Consider the following 19676-nt stretch of genomic DNA (forward strand, 5'->3'; position numbering starts at 1 on the left):
ATTGAACGCTTGTACAGGTGCTAAGTGTATTGATAGCAAGGGTTTCTGCTGAGAAAAGCAGCCTAAAAGTAGGCAGATCTGGTTCAACAGCTTAGAATTAGCTGGAAGAGAACTCAAGACGAACCACAGAGATGTGACTTAAAATAGTTTCTAAAAGTGTACTTCGACTTAGTTACTTTGATAATGGATTATCATCTATAATTTCTCAGTTAAGTTCGAACTTGTGGTATACTTTATTAAGATAACTTACATACTACCTTCCTAGCTCTGATAAACTCTTAGATCTAATACGACTATACTGTTAGATGTGGATGGAAGATGTGGAAGATGTGCTCAAGACGAACCACAAAGATGTTACATACAAAAAGTTTCTTAGAGTGTGTTGCGACTTAGTTATTTTATCAATGAAATTAACTTCACGAAAAATTTCGAGAGTAATTTCTCAGTGGAAAGAATACGAGCTTTGGATTTACTTAATTAAGATAACTTACATACTATTTTCCTAGCTATGATAGTCTTAGATCGATACGATCTTGTCTAAAACAATCTAAACTGTTGAAGATACTTTACTTATTGTTGTATACAACACACCAATGAAACACTTCATTTAATACTTTTATAATTTAATAAAAATTCACGAATATAGCAAGAGAGCTTTTTAAGCTTTATTGAGCAATTGAATTGTGATATGCTAGTATGTCTGTGATTTAAGCCCAGGGATCTGCTGGTGGCACACAATCAACAACAATTGGATCATCCTCATTCTCGTTATCGCTGCTGGAGAGAATCAAATCGACCAGGGTCCAGAAATCGTTGCCCTTGAGTACTTTGTTGACGCGGGGCACCAACGTATCCTCAATGGTATCGGAAATGGCCTGCTGATTTTCATTGATGCCCTTGACCAGCAGATTCTCAATCTGGCGATTGACGGCACGATTGATCTTGCCATTGCCCATGAAGCCGCTAATGTCCGAATCCACAGCTTCCAGCTCGATGTTGGTCTTCAGAGATAGAATCTTAGCAGATCCCCACAGGACTGGCAGCTTGTATTTCAAGGTTCCGCTGACACGCAAATTAATCAGATCGAAGAGCACCGAGCCGTCGCCCTCATACTCCACGGACAAGCCCAACTGACGCATTGCATCGATCAAAGTGTCAGTATCGTACTTCTGGACGGTCGTATCAATGTTACTGAACAGGAAATCGAAGGTGATCTTCGAAGTGATGATATTCAATTTGAATTTGTTGATCTTGAAGTCATCCAGACCGGCGATCTTAAGACGGAACACATGAGTAATCGTCTCGAAGATGCCGCGTTTCAGATTCAGGTCAGCCTCGCTAACGCGAATCGGCGCCAATGGAGGAATGCCCAGATCGGGCCAGCCGCAGGGCATTTGCTTCTGCAGTTTGCGGATCATGCGACGCACCTGCCAGGAGACCACAAAACTTGGTTCAACTGATGGGTGAGATTTTTGTTAGATTAATTCATTGCTATGCAAGGCTTTACTCTAGGCTCACCCTCAACACCCTGCACGGGTTCCGCGAAAAGCTCAATCTCGCCATTCTCATTGGCGAACTGCAGCAGACGCTGCTCGAGCGGATTTGGCTGTTGCTTGGGCAATGTGCCCGCGGCGCAGATGGCCACCAAGCAGGCCGAAACTAATAGAAAACGCATATTGAAAGTCTTTTGGTCAACCTGCTACTGAATGGCCAATTGTTTGGCCGCCAGCTTTTATAGCCGCACAATCGATCACCTTAGAAACGATAAGACCTTAGCTAGATAATGCCTGCAGATAGGCATAATCTAGGGAGCTACGCGTAGCTAATTAAAACTCAATTCGTTGAAGGCGTACACATGGTTTATTGGTTGCTTTGGTTACTTTTGCTTACTGTACAGCCAACCAGGGCGCCGGAGTGGGTGAGCACTTCTTGTTGAGGTTGACCAGCTGCTTCAACAGGAACCAGACCTTATGACCCTTGAGACGCTCATTGACCAAGGGCACAAAGTAGGATTCGATTCTATCGCTGATCTGCTTCTGGCGTCCATTGACAAGGGCGGGCACCTCATAATCAATAATATCGTTGACCATCTCATTAAACCTGCCGTTGCCCAAAATGCCGCCAATGTGAGAGGTGACGCCGCCGAGCGCAACGACACAATCGAAATTATAAATCTTAATGGAACCAAAGATGAGGGGCATCTTGTACTTGAAGGAGCCCTGTATGGACAGATCCTCCAGTGTGAAGCCCAGCGGTCCGGTGCCCTCATAGCGCACCGATAGACCCAACTCCTGCAGCAGATCGATCAGCGTATCGGTGTTCAGGATATGCGAGCTAATCTTCAGCTCCTTGAACTTGAAATGGAACTGAACCTTCTTGCTAAACGTGTAGCTGACCTTTAGCTTCTTAATCTCCATGTTCTCCAGGCCATCGAAACGGAAGCGCAGAAACTGAACCAGGGCACTGACAAAAAACCAAATCAGGAAAACTTCTACAACAAGCGTACAGATGCTACACTCACTCGACAACAGATTGAGCCAAATGAATTTTCAGATCAGCATTCGTGTAGGGCGCAAGTGGAGGAATGCCGTACTCGGGAAAACCACAGGGTAGATGCTCCATCAAATTCTTCACCGCCTTCTTGGCCTGAGAGTTCAGTATCAAGCCATGTTCATCGGGCTTCGCGGCTAAGCAAGGCAAAGATGCACCAAGATTAAATTAATCTTTGGTTTAGGCTTCGTTTCACTTACGATTACGCTCGATAAGACGATTCCACTGCTCCTCGGTCAAGAGGTCTACTTCGTAGGCCGCTGCACAGGCCAAAAGGGTCACAAAACAATATACGAAAGCTTTCATTGTGGCACTTCGATAACTGTTGTTATTGGGCAGAGTCTACGGCTTTTATAGCCGCAGTTTACACCAACTAAAATCTGGATGGGTATTACCTATTTTTAACCATACGCAGCACAAAGCTCGCATGTAATCTAGCCAGAGATTAGCCAGTCTATTTGCACGATACTTTTGATGATAATTTCAATAATAATTTATATCAAGCTCTTGAGCTTCTTATTTGGTGAGACGGTAATCGCCTCATCGTTATATATAGGGGGTTGTAAGAAGTGCAAAACACTTAAATCGTAATCTTGACATCCAATTGCCCAATCGAGTTGTCGCTATGATTTATTTTCAAATAAATATGTGACAGCCATCATTTCTGTTTGCCCCAGTCAAATTCAGCGCATTATTTGCAGGTGTTCTAAAATACCTCCTGCAGGTGTTTCAGATACCCCACAGACAAAACACAATGGCCTGTTGTTTGCGACGATCAAATCACGCGCAACTTACATAAGGCACAGAAAATATTGATATGTATTCTTTTTGACCTTGCAACCTTTTGAGACCCAAGAAATACCTTGGATTTTCATCAGCAAGTCCGTATTAAATATTAGTAACTATATATTATAGCGATAACTTTTCTTTATTTACCTTAATCACATCATACTAAAAAGCAAAATCAGTAACTAACAACAAAAAGAATAGAGAAAATGTTCTTCCATTTCCGTACGATCATCAGTTTATATAGACTATCATCTAATTCCTCGGGATTCCATTTAGTCCTGGCATACATGAATTATTATTTTCTATTCGCATAAGTTTTAACAGTCTCTAAGCTTAGATTGCATAGATGCTTTATTTTCTATTCTATTATGTTCCCAACTGTCTATTAATCTATTGCGCCAATCTTAAGCAACTTTAGGTTTAGCTTGATAGGAAAATTACTTTCTGTCTTTCAGACTTCTTATAGACTTAACCTTAGACTGTCGAGCCAACGATGCAGAGACAAACCGCGTTTTAAAAACTTCCTTGACTATTTCCTACGAAGTTACATATCTAGTTGATAAAGAAAACGGAATATATAAGTACATTTGATTATAGCGCATTAAAGAGTCGCACCGGCGACAAATATGCCAGCCGAGCCATCTTAAAATCTATTAATAAATGTTTCAACAAGTGGGCAAAAATAAGATTATAAATCACAATCAAGTCTTCCGCCTAATCCATCTTAAATTCTGTTCATAAAACTTATATTATAAATCACAAAACAGAACTTTGCACTTGACTTGGGTTTAAAGGATAAGTGGAAGATCAGAGCTACCAAAACGATAAGAAACCCTTTCCAGGCAGCAAAATGATAAGACTTGGTTAAGGTCCCGAAACCGACTTCTAACTTAAATACTATTCACATCAAAATCAGGCATATTTCTTTTTATAACTTAACCCTCATTTCACCTTTCTTCCAAGTGTTATATAGAATGGAAACTGGCATTTAGGCATTTAATTAAAAATGGATTTTTTTCGCACAACGATTTGGTCAAAAAATCATCAGATAAGACAGCAATGTAGGGACCAATCCATAATTGCCTTTGTTTATAAAATTATCAAGCCCGGTAGCTCTTATCGCGCCCCAACTAGCAGACGGGTCTATAAAAGCCGGCTGGAAGTAGAAGCGTACGATTAGTATAAATACGGTTGGCATTACCTCCAGTCTTTATACGTGTTAAGAGGCAAATAAATATGAAACTCTTTGTGGCTCTACTGGCACTCGTTGCCTGCGCAAATGCTGCTGCTGTGGGCGAGGCAATTGGTGAGTACATTGAGATGGGTGTGAAAATTTCAATAATTTTCCAATACGTAAACCCAATCAGATAAGACGTCCATCTCCAGCACGGTTGTTGATGTGATTGAGGGTGTGAAGGAGCAGATGCCTTGTGGTTTCCCCGGTGCCGGCATTCCACCAATTGCACCACTCAGAATCAATCACAAGAATATCGACATCGACACGGATGCCGTGAAGATGAAGGGCAGTGTGGATCATTTCCGTCTAAATGGTCTAAACGAATTCGACATTGATGAGATGAAGGTGAATGCAATTACCAGCAAGGTCACCTACAAGTTCAACTTCCGTGATGTCAATGTGGATACCACCTATGACATGGAGATGCAGCTGAAGAAATACGGCTTCACCATCAAAATGATTGGTGCCGGTCACGCCAAGTTTGCCATCAAGGATATGGTCATTTGGGGCACCATGAAATACTCCCTGGGCATGCTCTCCGGCAAACTGAGCCTCAAGTCTCTGGAGGTGCGCACCCATTTGGGTGAGGTTGACTCCGAAATCGAGGGTCTACTCGGCGACGGCACTGTGAACGTGAAGATGAACGAATATCTCGCCGAGGCCGTCGAGATGGTCATCAATGAGAACGAGGATCTAATTGCCGAAACCATCGAGCAGGTTGCCCTGCCCGTGGTCAACAACGTTTTGGATGATGTCAACATCACCGATGTCATCGCCGGCGGTGAGGGTGGCGAGAAGGAGGTCTGCATTCCCCCAGAGTTGGACTGGTAAACAATGTGAACGCTTCGTATTTGATTAAAAGTTTCTTTTAAAAACAAAATAAATACATATTGTTTTATTTAAATGCTGTTAAAAAGCTAAAATGTGTATCTAATGCTTTGATCAATTTGGTATAAATCATATATATATTTACACTCATGTTTGGAATTATCTTTGACTAATTTTATGTCTTCATCTTATCACAATCGTTGATTCCCATATTAACTTATTTTTGACTTAATTTTAAGCTCAAAGTAAGAAATTATGTTGCATATCTAAAGTTAGTTTTAGCAGAAACCCAGCTATTTCCTTATTAGAGAAACTATTTTAGAAAATCCGAAAGCAATATTAGAATAATAATTTGAGAAAATTCTATTTTGGAGAATTAACAAAAAAAAAGGGTTTATTAATGGTTTGAAAATTAATTGTGGACAATCTAATCTATAGCTTTTTTGAAAGAAAACTTTCTTTGACCATTGTTTATTTTAATTTTTAAATCCAGAATAATAATTATATTTTAACTCAGAATAAAAATGAAAATTCTGAATACTTCAGCTTACAAGTTTTAAACTGGATTAATTTCATTTTAACGTAGCTTTACTGTAAAAGCTTTGGCGTAAAAGCTCGCAAGCTTTTAGCCTATTTGTTTGTAGTCTATATACTTTTTAGTCGGAGGTCCCTTTATGGTCAGCTGCTAATCTCAGGTTGTTGCGACTTATCAGTCAATAATCGCATATGGAGGTATTTGCCAAATTTTATAGCGATTATAGACTACATAAGCATTATTTCTACACGTGCTATACTTATTCTTTTTATTACGAGACTTTCGAGTGCTATATAAATGTTTGACCAGCTTAGATGGGTTCGCAATTAGACTCTGGGGTTCTCGGCTGGACGTTTAAGGAAAATGAAGTCTCTGTCGCTGGTCGCGATTATCTTGGCCCTAGCCGGCTGTCAGGCAGCTACATTGGTCGAGCCTCCGTCTGGTAAGCATAAAGCAAAGATTATTAAATAGAATTTGGTTTATGATGCCAAGTCAATTTCTTCAGATATTCCAGCACCGCTAAATGCTATTGATAACATAATTGTGGATGTTCTGGAGTCGTGCAAGCTTGGTATGGTGGAAGGTTGGCCACAATATGGCATACCACCGCTTGCGCCTTTCGAGATCCAGCACAAGGATTTCAACTTTGGGACGGGCGAGCTACACGCCACCGGCGCTCTGGATGGCCTGGTTGTGAGAGGGTTGAACGAGTTTGAAATACGCACTATGAGTGTGAATCTCATACTAAGTCGCATTAAGTTTGAGTTGCATTTTGCCAGCTTGAACCTAACCACTCAGTATGAGGCGGATGTGGAGGCCGGTTATCATATGGCGCGTGGTGGTGGCGCCTTTTTGGCTCTGGAAGATCTGAACATGTCCGGCCAGATTAAATACTCCACGGGAGTGGTGGGCAGCAGCAATAATTTGCGCATCAAGGGAATCGAGCTCAATATAGTGGCGGGCAATGTGGTCTCCAATATCGAGAATCTATCCAAGTATCGCATTCTGAATCGCAAACTCAACGAGATTGTCGAGGAGTTCATCAGCCTAACTATTAATGAAAATACGGACTTTTTCGCTGATTGGGTGGACAGCACAGTAACGCCCATTTGCAATGATCTGATTGGCGATCGTTCCATTAAGGATATTCTAGATCTCATCGGCGGTGGCAGCGAATAGAGGTTAACTTTTCAGCAGGCGTGCAATAAAAAGAATTGTAAAATTCAGCTTTTTATTATAGTTAAGTCAATCTAAGTCCGAAAATGTTTTGCCCAAAAAGCTCATTGAAAAGAAAAACAATCGTAAAATGCGTTTATCTAATCACTTAGAACACCTTTTTTAAACAGCTTTTAATTACACTACCCAAAGTTCTTATCTTTTTTGAGATTCGTATTAGATCCCTGCATCAAGTGAGCCGAAAGGAGTTTCGGGTACTCGAACAATTTTTTTGGCTCGAGCTTTTCGGTCAACTTAAACAAAAAACGAGAGAGAAAGGCTATCTTCGGCACGCCGAAGATCTAATACCCTTGCAGACCCAACCTTTTCATAATGCTTATAGTGCTTTGTCCGTATCTACGAAGCACAGGGAAAATACTTAATGCCGAGTTTGGGCAGGATATCTTGATGAACAAAATGTTTTTTTATACAACAACTTAATTTTCGACCGATCGTTCCTATGGCAGCTATATGATATAGTGGTCCGATCCAGCTGGTGCTGCGGTGCTGGTGCTGCGTGCAACAGAAAGACAGACTTCTGCAAAATTTCATTAAGATAGCTTTAAAACTGAGAGACTAGTTCGCATAGAAACAGACAGACGGACATGGCTGTTGATGCTGATGAAGAATATATATATTCTTTATGGAGTCGGAGATGTCTCGTTCTATGCGTTACACATTTCACGACAAAATTATAATACCATCTGCAAGGGTATAAAAACGTTTTCCGCTTAGCTCGAACATGTTGCAGACTCGATCATTTAGAACTTGGTTCTTGGTTCTTGGATTCTTTTGAATAGTTGGATATTCGAGTTTCATGCAATTACATTTACAAATGCAGAGCACACAAAAAAAACCTTCCATTCATATTAACTTAACAATATATTTATGAATAAATGGTTAGTAATATGATTAACTATATTAAAAGCTCTTAAAAGCTTTAAGCCAATTTATAAATTGTTCTTTGTTGCTTTCTCGCTGGAGGTCTCTTTATGGCTAGCGGCTAATCTCAACTTATCAACTGATTGTCAATAATCGCATATAAAAATATTTGGCAAATTATAGAGCTATTATAGACACTGTGAACCATAGTAGTTGGACATGTATTATACATATAGTTATTATCAAGTGACGTTCAAGTTCTATATAAGTGCGTTGGCTGCGTTATATGGTCGCGCAGTTAGAATCTGAATCTGGTGCTGGCAGCTAAAAGTTTCAAACAAATAAAATATGAAGTCTTTTTCGCTAGTTGCGATTATCTTGGCCCTGGCCGCTTGTCAAGGAGCCGAAGTGTCCGAACCTTTGGCTGGTAATAATTATCAAATGATAAATAAATAAAACGTTCCATAATTTCTGAAATTCTAGCTCAGTCGCGCTCTGTAAGCAGCATAATTGTGGATACTTTGGAGTCGTGCAAGCTGCATATGGTGGAGGGCTGGCCACAATATGGCATACCACCGCTCGCACCGCTGGAGATCCCGCACAAGCGTTTCGACTTTGGGACGGGTGAGCTGCACGCCACTGGCGCTCTGGATGGCCTAGTCGTGAGGGGATTGAACGAGTTTGAGATACGCGTTATGAGTGCGAATCTCCTCTTGAGCAACATAAAGTTTGAGTTCCATTTTGCTAGCTTGAACCTAACCACACAGTACGAGGCGGAAGTGGACGCCGGGTATCAAATGGCCCGTAATGGTGGCGCTTTTTTGGCTCTCGAGGATCTGAATGTATCCGGCCAGATTAAGTACGCCACGGGAGTGGTGGGCAGCAGCAATAATTTGCGCATCAAGCAAATCCAGCTTAATTTAGTGGCGGGCAATGTGGTCTCCAATATTGAGAATCTATCCAAGTATCGCATTCTGAATCGCAAACTCAACGACGTTGTCGAGGAGTTCATCAGCCTAACTATCAATGAAAATACGGACTTTTTCGCTGATTGGGTGGACAGCACAGTAACGCCCATTTGCAATGATCTGATTGGCGATCGATCCATTAGGGATATTCTAGACCTCATTGGCGGTGGCGGCAAATAGAGGTTCGACTTTAGACAGGTGTGCAATAAAAAAATGATGGAAATGAAGTTATTTGCGTTATAATATTTGTATGCTTGAAAAAATTTAATTGACAAAAAAAACAAGCGTAAAATGCAATAATCTAATCACTTTTGCTTAACAAGTTATAATCAAATTTCCCTCGCTCCTATTTTGGTTGTTTCTTGTACGTATTCGATTTTGATTGAAGTCCACATATATTCTTAAATGTAACAATAATTTCAATTGCTAGATTGCAATGTTATCGTTTACATAATTTGATAAAAGAATAAAAATAAATATACAATGATGATAGGTCTTAATTTAAGTTCCCATAATTCAATAGATATTTTAATATAAATCGATTTTATAAAAAATTAATTATTTTCATTTTTTATTTAAATATGTTTAGACTATGCGAGATAAAAAAGTTCTGCCAATAAATTTTTAAGTTGGGTTCATGAACACACTCCAAACTAGCGCGGCAAAGTGTGGAGACTTTTATTGGCCGCCGCACAGTAGGCAACAATTTTTTCACTACCAATATTTTTAGAAGAGTCGCTTTTGAATCGACTAACTAAGGAGACAAATTAACTGAATTTGCTAAATTCATGTACTACACTTATAATAATACAATAAATACATTACACTTACTGACGTGTGCTATAGATTTGTCAAACTTCCCCATTGGGAATTTGGGAATTTCCCTCAGGTTATAATGCATACTTTTAAGCGCCGCAATTTAAATATATTTAGTTCCCACAGTCACACTTTTTTGCCACCACCCAGCACCACAGTACATTTTTTCCCACTAGTTTTGCATTGTCTTATCAGAAAGGGCTAAACAGTCGGCCCACGCGAGAGAAGCCTTGAAAGATCTCACGCCGGTGATCGTCTGAGGCAGAAAAACAACAATAGCAAAAACAAGGAAAAAAACGAGTGCTATGGATATGTCAAAGTCCCCCCTTTGAACAATCCACAGGGAAATATTTTGAAAATTTCCCTCAGGTCGCAATGCATACTTTTAAGCGCAGCTATTTAAATATATTTAGTTCCTACAGTCACACTTTTTTGCCTCCACCCAATCAGCACATTTTTTGCCTCTAGTTTTGCATTGCCTTATCAGATAGGGAAAAACAGTCGGCCCACGCGAGGGCAGGGACTAGCCTTGAAAGATCTCACGCCGTCGCTCGATGTGGCAGTACAACACCAACAGTAACAACAAGGAGAAAAACGTGCCGTTATTCACATTAAATTAATTAATAATTTCAAACGGCTGCGGCGCAATTCCGAGCACAAAAATAGTGTGATGCTCGCATCTAATTAGAAATAAATATTATCAAGATAACGGTGCGTTGAGAAGTTCCTTATCAATATTACATTGCATACTCTTAACATTTTTATATTTTTAATATAATTAGAAAATATAGCACATAATAATTATTAAAAATTTATTTAAAGGAATTAAACCTGGTCTATAAATAGAGAAAATCTGCTAACATTTTAAACTGGAAATCTTTTTGTGTCTTTATAGAGTATGTTTATTAATTATAAACTATATTTACAAATTAAACTTTGAATGATGATATTTTGAATGATGATATTTTGTATATATGTATGTACACACATATGTATACTTCAAAAGTTAGCATCTAAGTACCAACCTAATTTTTAAGAACATTCCCCAAAGATTATTTCCTACGAAAATCCTATGGTATCTCTCAGTCAGCAAATCTCTATAGGTCTATGCACATACATATTTATTTTTATAGACATTTCTGAGCCTTACAGAGACCCACAGCGAGCTGATAAGCAGCAGGTCTCGGAGCATTCAATCATCAGATTTCTTATGCCAGCTCAGTACCAACTTAACAATCGCCTGCTCAAGCCGCAACGCAGAGAGAATTCGCTAGAGAAATGCTATTTAAATACTTTCCATTAATATTGCTCATGGCACAGGTGAGCTGTCAGATCTAACCAAATAGAACGCTTCCCCATAACTTGTGCAGTTGCAGTGCCTGCTGGCGGCGCCTACAGCAGATAGCGCCACAGCGGCCAACAAGCCAGGTGATCTGACACAGAAACAGCTGGAACAGGAGGCGCACAATGAGACTATCAACCTGCTGAATGCTCTATTCCGTGCACAAATCGCCTACTTTAGCGGTGTGCGGGACAAGCTGGCGCCGAGCACGAAGCGTGCACGTGACATTGAGCTGTACGTGACCCGACTGAACGAGGCGATAGCCGAGAAGGAGCTGGACAAAAAGGATGCCATGTGGCTGAACATATTCGAGCAGGTATGCCAAGCCATATACTCCTTACCAGTTATACCCTAACTTATTGATAACCCTTGTGGCAGTTCAACAAATCGCCGCTGCTGCTCAACAGGCAGGAGGAGACGGGCCTCAGCAATGACGACTATCAGGCCCTGCTTACGGATAAGAAATTACAGGAGATAACAACGAGCTTCGTTCGAGATGTGACAACATATTTCCTGAAAATGGCACAGTTCAGTGGAAAAGTCGTCGAAATGAGCATCGATGAGTACAGGAGTACATGAGCACGAGACCGAGAGGCGTCAATAAAGTTTACAAGTTTAAGTTCGAAATGAAGAATTTCTTAAACGGGCAAGGGAGACAATTAAACTATCGATTGTTGTTTAGTTGCGATATCTATCGATCATTTCGAAAGTTTTTTAAGGTTTTGGTGCGTTCGATCGATGGTGGGTTAATCGATATTTGCTTGGGGACTATCGATAATTCGATAACATATTTATAGATATTCCATTTATACAACAGTTTAAACAGTTTAACTGGTATGAAAATCAACCAATTCTAATTATACACTGAACCCATTAAAATAGGGTAAAAGGGTATTGTATTTATGCAAAATGCAAATGTATGTAACAGGCAGAAGGAAACATCTCCGACCCCATAATGTATGTATATTCTTGATCAGCATCAATAGCCGAGTCGATCTAGCCATGTCCGTCTGTCTGTCCGTCCGTCCGTCTGTCCCTCTGTATGAACGCAAGGATCTCAGAACATGTAAGAGCTAGAGTCCTGAAATTGTAGTGCCTGCGCAGATCGAGTTTGTTTCCGATAATCGATAACTTACTCCGTTTCCGAGCAATCGATGTAAATCGATATCGACAAACTGTTTTTTGAGCAATTTTGGTACGTATCAAGTATCTTTCATTTCATACCTATCGCCACCTCCCCCCAGAGCTATAAGTCAAGTTAATAACCCAACTTATATTGCCAACCCATTTAATCCACAATTTAAATGCAATTGACTTTTTCAGAATACACAAATATTCTATGGTACAATAAGATATACTGTACAAAATTTCATTAAGATCGGTTAAGAAAAAACCAAAGTTATATGTAACTGCCCAATTGGATGGACAGCTAGCGAAAACATCAATGCAATAACTGCGTTTGGTGTTGGAATAAGAGGGTTCAGGGTATTCCCTAGTATATATATAATAATAATAATAATTTCTAATATGCTATATGCTATAAATCTGGCTCTAAAACTATCGAAAAGAAAAGAGCCCATCACGAGCGAGGCAATAATCTAGTGCAATTAAGACACATTTTACAATAACATTTCACTTAATTGAAGCCACATAAAGATTGATTGTCGATTAATTATCTAGATGATTCCATTAACACCTTAATACAACTGGGCCGCCGCAACTGTACGTAATATTTGATCAATCTATTAGCGAGCTGCAAAGCGCCAAATGGCCATATAAGTGGGGCTTTATATATATGTATATGAGGTTGAGTGCGGAAACATCGCGCTTTTTCAGCACAGCGCCCATTTATGGGGAGAAAAAAATATATATATATATATGTATATGATAATTTTTTAAATGTGATAAATTTCTATAGAACGTCATCGCATGTCACGAATGCCGGTGAATCATCGCGATGATTGAGCGCATACAATTTTGGACACATATCACACGGCTTTAATTGCACAAGATATTGTATTATATAAAATATATATAATTATATATAATAAGAGACTATGGAACCTACCTAGTTTGGAATGTGGCACTGTTTCAAAGCACGTAACTCGAATGATCATCAGGCCAAGGGAATGATGGAAACTCAGTTCATGATGCTATGGGATTGGCTAAGTATGAGTGCTCAGGATCTCGACAAGGCTATTTATTATACGTATAATGCCAGCCCAATAAGATAAGAAAGTCTTCACAAAAGTCCTCCATCCGAAGCTCAAAGAATGCAAATTCTTAAACTAATATTAGCAACTGAAGAAATCGATCACAATGTTGATTATAATCATTTGGCTAAACTTACAACTGGATTTTCTGGGTCAGATCTTCGAGAAATGTGCAGAAATGCTTTTGTATATGGAATGCAACAATTTATGCGAGCAAGTGATAAACTGCAATCACCTTCAAATCTTGCAAGTAACAATACTAACAAAACTTTAATTACTATAACAATATACGATTTGCTTAAATATGAAAGAATCTGAAATGCACACTGGTAGTTTTTTTCCGGATAATCGAATGGATTTGGACTCATTTATTTTGAACGTATATTTCGCTTCAAAAATGTAAATATTTCTTATTTCAAAATCTGTTATTGTATATAGGCAATTGAATGTCATCTGAAAGCACCTTTCTTAACTGCAGGAAAATATGCCCAAAAGTAATTTTAAGAATACAATTTTCGCGCAGAAGCTCAGTGTGGAGCTGGCTACAGGGTATCTTCTCTTCGGCCACTCTCAGATAACAACTTAATTGTTTATTTTGACTTTTTTATGCTTAAGCATTAAACGACAACAACAAAATTGTGCAATTCCAATAAAAATAGCTAATCTAAGCAAAGTGCAAGGTATTTTGAATGCAATTTATGTTAAAAATAAAATCAGCCACAGTCAGCGAGTGTGGGGCTAAGGGGCGGGGACGGGGACGGGGCTTTCGGGCGTGGCTGTGGCCAGACAACGGACATGCATGCCTGAACAAGTGCGAGCAGCGACGCTGGCGTCGACGTCGCTGCTGCTGCTGCTGCTGCTGCTGCTGCTGCTGCTCTGTGTGTTGCACACATGTGTCGCAGAAATATCAACGCGCCACGCAACCTCCTGCCACTCCCCCACTCCCCTCCTTCCACTCTCTTCCTACCACATGTTGCGCATTGAAGCGTGTCGAATAACAATTGCCACTTCCGAATGCTCCACAAAAAGTAAAGCAACAACAACAAGATAGAAATGGAGCGAGATATGAGTTTGGCATTCGCAATAATTTGTTTAAATAAAAATCCGTTTTTTATCAATATTATTGTACATTGAAAAAAGTAATAAAGCCGACAGCAAACAAGAGATAAGCGCCGGGCACATAAAAGAATCAATAACAATAACAAGAAAAAAAAAAAAAAGAAAACTGGAAGCGAGAGACAATTCGCAAGCTCAAATATACTATAAACAATTTGAGGAATCTCAATTTGAAATATTTCTGCATGGATATCAAATGCAAATAGTTAAGATCTCTTGTTAAGAAACCTGAAGAGCAAATTATATAAGAGAAAAACATTATGCAAAAACTATTTATTTATAAATTAATGTTAGCTCGAATGTAAAAGAATATTCAAAAGTTATTTCTATATTATTTTTCCGAATTAGATTAGGAAAGAAAGTGTAAAGACTTTAAGAACACAAACATTTCAACTATTTACTTAAGCAAAAACACAATTGGCAAAGCTTAAGAAGAATAAACTGGCAATTTCTTAGCTTTAGCAGTTAAGTTGAATAACTTGGCTTGTAGAAAGATCATTCTAGTAACTTATATTATATTATAGTACTTTGTACATTTGGTTTGCCCCGTTCTTAACAGTATAATTAATAAATTCCATGTTCTTCTAACACCTGAAGAAAAATAAATCTACTTAGTGACATGTTCGTAAGTTAATAAAAAGTGAGACTAGAAAAACGAGTAGATTTAACATGCCAGCTTGTAAGAAAGTTGCCCATCGAACTGGAACTCGAACAGAACTTGAATATTTTGAAATGAGGTTAGAAAAAATGTACAATACATGAAAAATAAAACTTGTTTAGTTTTGCCAAAAGTTTACAAAACATTGAATTTGACATCTCTCTATATAAAACTAAAATCTTATTTTTTTTTTTTTTTAAACTTATATATATATTTTATTGTTAACCAGATCACTAATACCTAATATGGCAGCTTAAGCTAGTTATACATGGGGAAAAAATTTAATAAGACTTACTACTAATTAGTCTAAGGTGTATAAAAATATATAGCGAAAAGTTTTATTTGTATATTCTACTTTTATATTATAATAAAGCGGTATGTATTATAGGACCCTGTTAGGTAGATCCAGTAGATGGCACCGTTTAAGTTTTTTTTTTTTTGCCCTAAAGAGACAGGCTCCTGCAATGGGGCATCTTATTCAAGTTCTTCCAGGAGAAATAAAGCGCCTTGCTAGTGGGTTGGATTGGGAGCGAATGCGCTCAAAGTACTTTGAGAACTCCAAGGTCTCTCGCGATGTCCCTAGTACGCATATACCAAGGGGCATTATTTATCCTTGTAAGAATTTTGCTCTGCGCTGCTCTTATTTTGGTCAGGTGGGATTTTGCGGGAATCCCGTACATTTGCAGTGCATATGTCCATAGAGGAGTCAGTATTGATTTGTAAATCCTTACTTGTGACATGTCTGCTGGAGCTGAGCAACATTACCCCTGGACAGGATTCTCTCCTAGTAGCGAATGTGATATTTGCGCATTTTCTACTATTGATGCTGATATTTTATTCTTAGGCTCATGTTTTGAAGCTACCCAGATATTCTTCAACCGACTCTGTGGCAGTGCCTAGTAGAGGACCTCTAGTCAGCATTCCAGCTGAGAAGCTACTCACCAACTGGAACAATTGTGGCGTTAAGAGGTTCTTCAATTTATTGAGAAGCTCAGGGTGACAAACTATATCGAAGGCTTGTTGAACAAATCTTATACAATATCCAACGCTCGAATGTTTACTTTTCTCATATGTGCGGAAATCGTTTATTGGAGTTCAAGATAATGCGGGAGATTTAAATTTTCCATATATGCAAAGGTAATATCTATCATTGCAAAATTGGCAACGGGCAAAGCCGGGTAATACCCACTAGTTCTCTATAAATCGACATTCTAGTCTTCAAAGTCGTTAAATTTGTACAAATTATACAAATTTCGACTTGTTCATGCCCTAATGTATTCATGTCATAGTCCACAAGTAAATCAAGTAACCCTTTTTTACTTAAAGAGTAAATCAAACAGTTGATTTGGGCTAATTGCAAAAGCATTTGTGATCGCGGTGCCACTGTGCCGCGATAAGAGAGGAAATTTGTTTTTGGCCTTTGCTTATTTTAATGTTTTCTGTGAGCTGACTTTTACTATAAGCTAATAGACAAACATAAACAAACAGAGAGTTCAGGTGTACTATAGGCGAGGGCTTAACACACACACACACATGTGCACACATTTGTAACAAAAATACCATTCATATGCTGATATCATCTGAACTAATGTGAATCGATTTCTTTTGTCATTTTAGAGGTCGTAGAACCTAATAAATTCTATTTTAGTGACTGCTATTTTAATGTAAATACAAGCAATCAGCTTTATATTAAGCACAAAACAAAGCGAAACAATAAATATTTGTATTCTGTGCTATTTTTATAAAGAATCTTATTATTCTTAATAGATATACGTTGTTTCTGCAATCCAAATGATATTAGGGAGCAATTCAACGAATTAGCAAATAATCAAAGAGCAATATATATATATATATGTATATTTAGAGCTATAGCAAATCCTTTTTGTAAAACATAAAATATGTTCTTTACAATAACTTCTAGTTCTAAATATTTATTACCAAAATTCATCAAATAAACAAATGTTATTCTATATGCTAGTATTATTTAAGTATATGGTTCCTCTAGCAAAATCGCTTGGTTCTTAAAAAGTCTACTTCTAGTATTTCGAAAGGGAAATAAAAGAAAATGTAGATCTTAGTGATTAATTGATTTAGATAAATAATCAGCCTTTCACGTTTGCTGCCAAAAAAAAGTAAAATGTATAGCTCCAGAGATTGGAGCTTTACGAGCGATCACCGTACTTGTCTACAGTTCTATGTATTTGCTTTCCAAAAATAAAACAAACGAGAATTTTAATTAAAAAGTCAATTCGTAACGACCTTACTGAGATGCAAAACGCTTTAGCTTTTCAGCCATAGCCATTCCAGTCGCCGCCAGACTATTCCATATTACGTTTTACGCTATTCTCTACACATGCACAGTTATTTGACCCTATTGACTGAGCCGTTATATGCCAAAAAACGTTTGATTAGCTAAATGCCAATTGGAACACGAAACCGCCATCTATCAACAAACTGTGCTGCGTTTTCAATGCCAATAAGAAAGTCGCGTGCAGAACGGCTTATAACATATTTATGAGTGCTTTAATATAAGTTGTTGTTGTTGTTGCTGCTGCTGCTGCTACACGTATCTGTTGCTTGGGGTTATTTTTTGGTATCTGGTTTGCCGATAAGCGCACAAAATTCATGTTGAACAACGCGAGCAACAACAACAATGACCGAAAAGGCCGAGTGACGATTTTGTTTACATTTTTGGTGTTGTTGTTGTTGTTGTAGTCGACAGATTTTCTAATAAACCATTTAGAACCGGTTTTCTTTTTTTGTGATACTCATTTTCAAGGAGCCAAAAAGGGTATATTGCAGTAGTGCACATGCTTGTAACAGGAGGCATCAATTTATATATATATTCTTGATCAGCATATACAAATTCGATCTAGACATGCTCGCCTGCCAAAACATGAAAATAGGTTGGTTTGGTGGGGCTAATGGGAAGAACCCAAGCTGTAATCTAAGTACAGGGTATCTACTGGTCGGTTTTTGGTGGATTAGAGCACTATAGATTTTCCATTTTATTTTTTTGTGAACGGTTTCGGCTTTGGACTTTTTTTTTGCTTTTGCTTTAGTCTCACTACCACGAAGAAGAAGCAGCAGCAGCGGCAGATTCGAGAGCATCAAATTTCATGCTGCACACACACACACACACACACACACACACACGCACGCATGCCTATGTAGTTGTGTAAAAAAAAAGCTTGTTTTTAACAAAAACGAAGCTCTTTCATTTTAAGGGACAGGAACAAAGACAACAACAGCAACAACGGCAAGCAACACTTTTAATGGGCTGGCAAGGGGTAAGATTTTTGGTCATAGATTAGCATAAAGCACACACACATGCATAGGCAACAAAAGCAAACCACAATGCACAATAACAATAACAATGCTCTTGCCAAATGAAAGAGAGAGCAGAGCAGAGCCAAACACCTCACTCCCTTTATTTCACCATGTTCCATTAAGGTGGTGTTGTCATTTTGGCTATTAAAAATGTAACATGAAAATTTGGAAAAATTATGATAACAGCAAGGAATAAAAAAAAAAAAACTAAACAATTCAATTTGTTTAGTACTGATATTACGTATTTAACAACTTAACTAGCAATTGTATTCTTTTCAATATTTAGCTTTTTTTCTGCCATTTAAATTCTGGCAACACTGTTGTTGTCAATAAACCGTTCCCACTCACTCACACACGCACTCACCTTCAATGCAAACGACGTGATCGCGTATCTGTTGGGCAATCTGTGCGTCCGGCATGGGCAGCAAATCGATTAAATCGTAAATAGCATAAATCGATGGATGAACGCTCTCGAAGCGCTGTATCTCCTGGCGTATGGCCAGCGAATTGCTTATCAGCGGCTGCGGCAGTTGCGTTACCAAAATTGAGGCAGCAGCAGCAGCGGCGGTCGCAGCCGCAGACGACGTTGACTGGCTTTGGTTGGTTGTGGGCGTATGATTATGGCGCCGCTGCTGCTGCTGCTGCTGTTGCTGTTGTTGTTGTTGGGGGAGCGCTGCTGCCGTCGTCGTCGTCGTCGCTGCCAACTGTAAATGTGGCGGCAGATGCTGATGATGATGTTGCTGAAGATGAAGATGATGATGGTTCTGTTGTAGCTGGTGCTGCAGCTGCATTTGCTGTATATGCGACAGCGACGCGTGCGGCTGATAATTGCTCATTGCGCACGAAATTAGCCAACGTTTTTTTAATTAACTTCAATTACTTTGCCCGAGATGCCGATAGAGCCCCAAAAAACAAACGTAAACTAAACGCGCACACACATATACACACACGCACACGTATACGCACAGGCAATGGCACAATTTTCGCTAAGTGAGTTGACAGCACACAACAACATATTTGCCATACAGCAATTACACGAACAACAATAATTGCGAACTGTGAACAGAGATTATTATAAATTTTACACCTGTTTCACACATAAATAACGATTTTTAAAAACGCACTCAGAACACTTGCACTGACTGTGGCCCGTGCTTATGTGATGGTGTGACCAGAGGTGGCGAGCATAAAAATGCC

General features: G+C 38.9%; 7 protein-coding genes and 1 pseudogene across 8 annotated transcripts in view; 5 read left to right on the plus strand and 3 right to left on the minus strand.

The window, feature by feature from the left end:
* LOC115769300 (centaurin-gamma-1A) overlaps positions 1–19674 on the minus strand; it is a 76151-nt gene extending 56477 nt beyond the window's left edge. The window contains exon 1 of the mRNA XM_030714027.1: positions 18844–19674. Within this exon, the coding sequence (XP_030569887.1) occupies positions 18844–19315 (472 nt within the window). The 5' untranslated portion in view covers positions 19316–19674. The remainder of the gene's footprint in view (positions 1–18843) is intronic.
* On the minus strand, positions 644–1684 carry LOC115769301. Its single transcript, XM_030714029.1, has 2 exons — positions 1519–1684; positions 644–1456 (listed from the first exon to the last, which is right to left on the minus strand). Exons 1-2 carry the CDS (start codon positions 1673–1675, stop codon positions 708–710), a joined length of 906 nt encoding a protein of 301 aa, XP_030569889.1. The 5' UTR covers positions 1676–1684; the 3' UTR covers positions 644–707.
* On the minus strand, positions 1842–2873 carry LOC115769303. The gene is made up of 3 exons (XM_030714031.1): positions 2751–2873; positions 2522–2687; positions 1842–2463 (listed from the first exon to the last, which is right to left on the minus strand). The coding sequence occupies exons 1-3, from the start codon at positions 2854–2856 to the stop codon at positions 1887–1889; spliced, it is 849 nt and encodes a 282-aa protein (XP_030569891.1). The 5' UTR covers positions 2857–2873; the 3' UTR covers positions 1842–1886.
* On the plus strand, positions 4538–5480 carry LOC115769305. Its single transcript, XM_030714033.1, has 2 exons — positions 4538–4645; positions 4707–5480. The coding sequence occupies exons 1-2, from the start codon at positions 4576–4578 to the stop codon at positions 5405–5407; spliced, it is 771 nt and encodes a 256-aa protein (XP_030569893.1). The 5' UTR covers positions 4538–4575; the 3' UTR covers positions 5408–5480.
* On the plus strand, positions 6288–7165 carry LOC115769307. Its single transcript, XM_030714036.1, has 2 exons — positions 6288–6381; positions 6445–7165. Exons 1-2 carry the CDS (start codon positions 6303–6305, stop codon positions 7116–7118), a joined length of 753 nt encoding a protein of 250 aa, XP_030569896.1. The 5' UTR covers positions 6288–6302; the 3' UTR covers positions 7119–7165.
* On the plus strand, positions 8368–9239 carry LOC115769308. The gene is made up of 2 exons (XM_030714037.1): positions 8368–8463; positions 8520–9239. Exons 1-2 carry the CDS (start codon positions 8385–8387, stop codon positions 9182–9184), a joined length of 744 nt encoding a protein of 247 aa, XP_030569897.1. The 5' UTR covers positions 8368–8384; the 3' UTR covers positions 9185–9239.
* On the plus strand, positions 11041–11806 carry LOC115769310. Of its 2 annotated transcripts, none has more exons than XM_030714040.1 (3): positions 11041–11140; positions 11197–11478; positions 11541–11804. In XM_030714040.1, exons 1-3 carry the CDS (start codon positions 11099–11101, stop codon positions 11739–11741), a joined length of 525 nt encoding a protein of 174 aa, XP_030569900.1. In that variant the 5' UTR covers positions 11041–11098; the 3' UTR covers positions 11742–11804. The 2 variants fall into 2 exon arrangements, with proteins under 2 accessions (XP_030569900.1, XP_030569899.1); XM_030714039.1 differs by having other exon boundaries at positions 11046–11140; positions 11191–11478; positions 11541–11806.
* Positions 13241–13778, plus strand: LOC115769176 (annotated as a pseudogene).
* Positions 19675–19676: the final 2 nt, after the last annotated feature.

Source organism: Drosophila novamexicana, unplaced genomic scaffold (genome assembly GCF_003285875.2).
Source record: "Drosophila novamexicana strain 15010-1031.04,08,12 unplaced genomic scaffold, DnovRS2.1 tig00004549-arrow-arrow-pilon, whole genome shotgun sequence".
In the NCBI taxonomy this organism is placed as follows: domain Eukaryota; kingdom Metazoa; phylum Arthropoda; class Insecta; order Diptera; family Drosophilidae; genus Drosophila; species Drosophila novamexicana.

What these genes read in the sequence shown, in the direction of transcription:
- LOC115769308 (XM_030714037.1), top strand. Translation starts at nt 8,385, where the DNA reads ATGAAGTCTTTTTCGCTAGTTGCGATTATCTTGGCCCTGGCCGCTTGT. An exon ending in AGTGTCCGAACCTTTGGCTG is followed by an intron (nt 8,464 to 8,519) that starts GTAATAATTATC and finishes CTGAAATTCTAG; the next exon opens with CTCAGTCGCGCTCTGTAAGC.
- LOC115769303 (XM_030714031.1), bottom strand. Translation starts at nt 2,856, where the DNA reads ATGAAAGCTTTCGTATATTGTTTTGTGACCCTTTTGGCCTGTGCAGCG. An exon ending in TCGTCTTATCGAGCGTAATC is followed by an intron (nt 2,688 to 2,750) that starts GTAAGTGAAACG and finishes TGCCTTGCTTAG; the next exon opens with CCGCGAAGCCCGATGAACAT. An exon ending in TTGGCTCAATCTGTTGTCGA is followed by an intron (nt 2,464 to 2,521) that starts GTGAGTGTAGCA and finishes GTTTTTTGTCAG; the next exon opens with TGCCCTGGTTCAGTTTCTGC.
- LOC115769307 (XM_030714036.1), top strand. Translation starts at nt 6,303, where the DNA reads ATGAAGTCTCTGTCGCTGGTCGCGATTATCTTGGCCCTAGCCGGCTGT. An exon ending in ATTGGTCGAGCCTCCGTCTG is followed by an intron (nt 6,382 to 6,444) that starts GTAAGCATAAAG and finishes CAATTTCTTCAG; the next exon opens with ATATTCCAGCACCGCTAAAT.
- LOC115769305 (XM_030714033.1), top strand. Translation starts at nt 4,576, where the DNA reads ATGAAACTCTTTGTGGCTCTACTGGCACTCGTTGCCTGCGCAAATGCT. An exon ending in TGCTGTGGGCGAGGCAATTG is followed by an intron (nt 4,646 to 4,706) that starts GTGAGTACATTG and finishes AAACCCAATCAG; the next exon opens with ATAAGACGTCCATCTCCAGC.
- LOC115769301 (XM_030714029.1), bottom strand. Translation starts at nt 1,675, where the DNA reads ATGCGTTTTCTATTAGTTTCGGCCTGCTTGGTGGCCATCTGCGCCGCG. An exon ending in ACCCGTGCAGGGTGTTGAGG is followed by an intron (nt 1,457 to 1,518) that starts GTGAGCCTAGAG and finishes CTCACCCATCAG; the next exon opens with TTGAACCAAGTTTTGTGGTC.
- LOC115769310 (XM_030714039.1), top strand. Translation starts at nt 11,099, where the DNA reads ATGCTATTTAAATACTTTCCATTAATATTGCTCATGGCACAG. An exon ending in TAATATTGCTCATGGCACAG is followed by an intron (nt 11,141 to 11,190) that starts GTGAGCTGTCAG and finishes TAACTTGTGCAG; the next exon opens with TTGCAGTGCCTGCTGGCGGC. An exon ending in GGCTGAACATATTCGAGCAG is followed by an intron (nt 11,479 to 11,540) that starts GTATGCCAAGCC and finishes CCCTTGTGGCAG; the next exon opens with TTCAACAAATCGCCGCTGCT.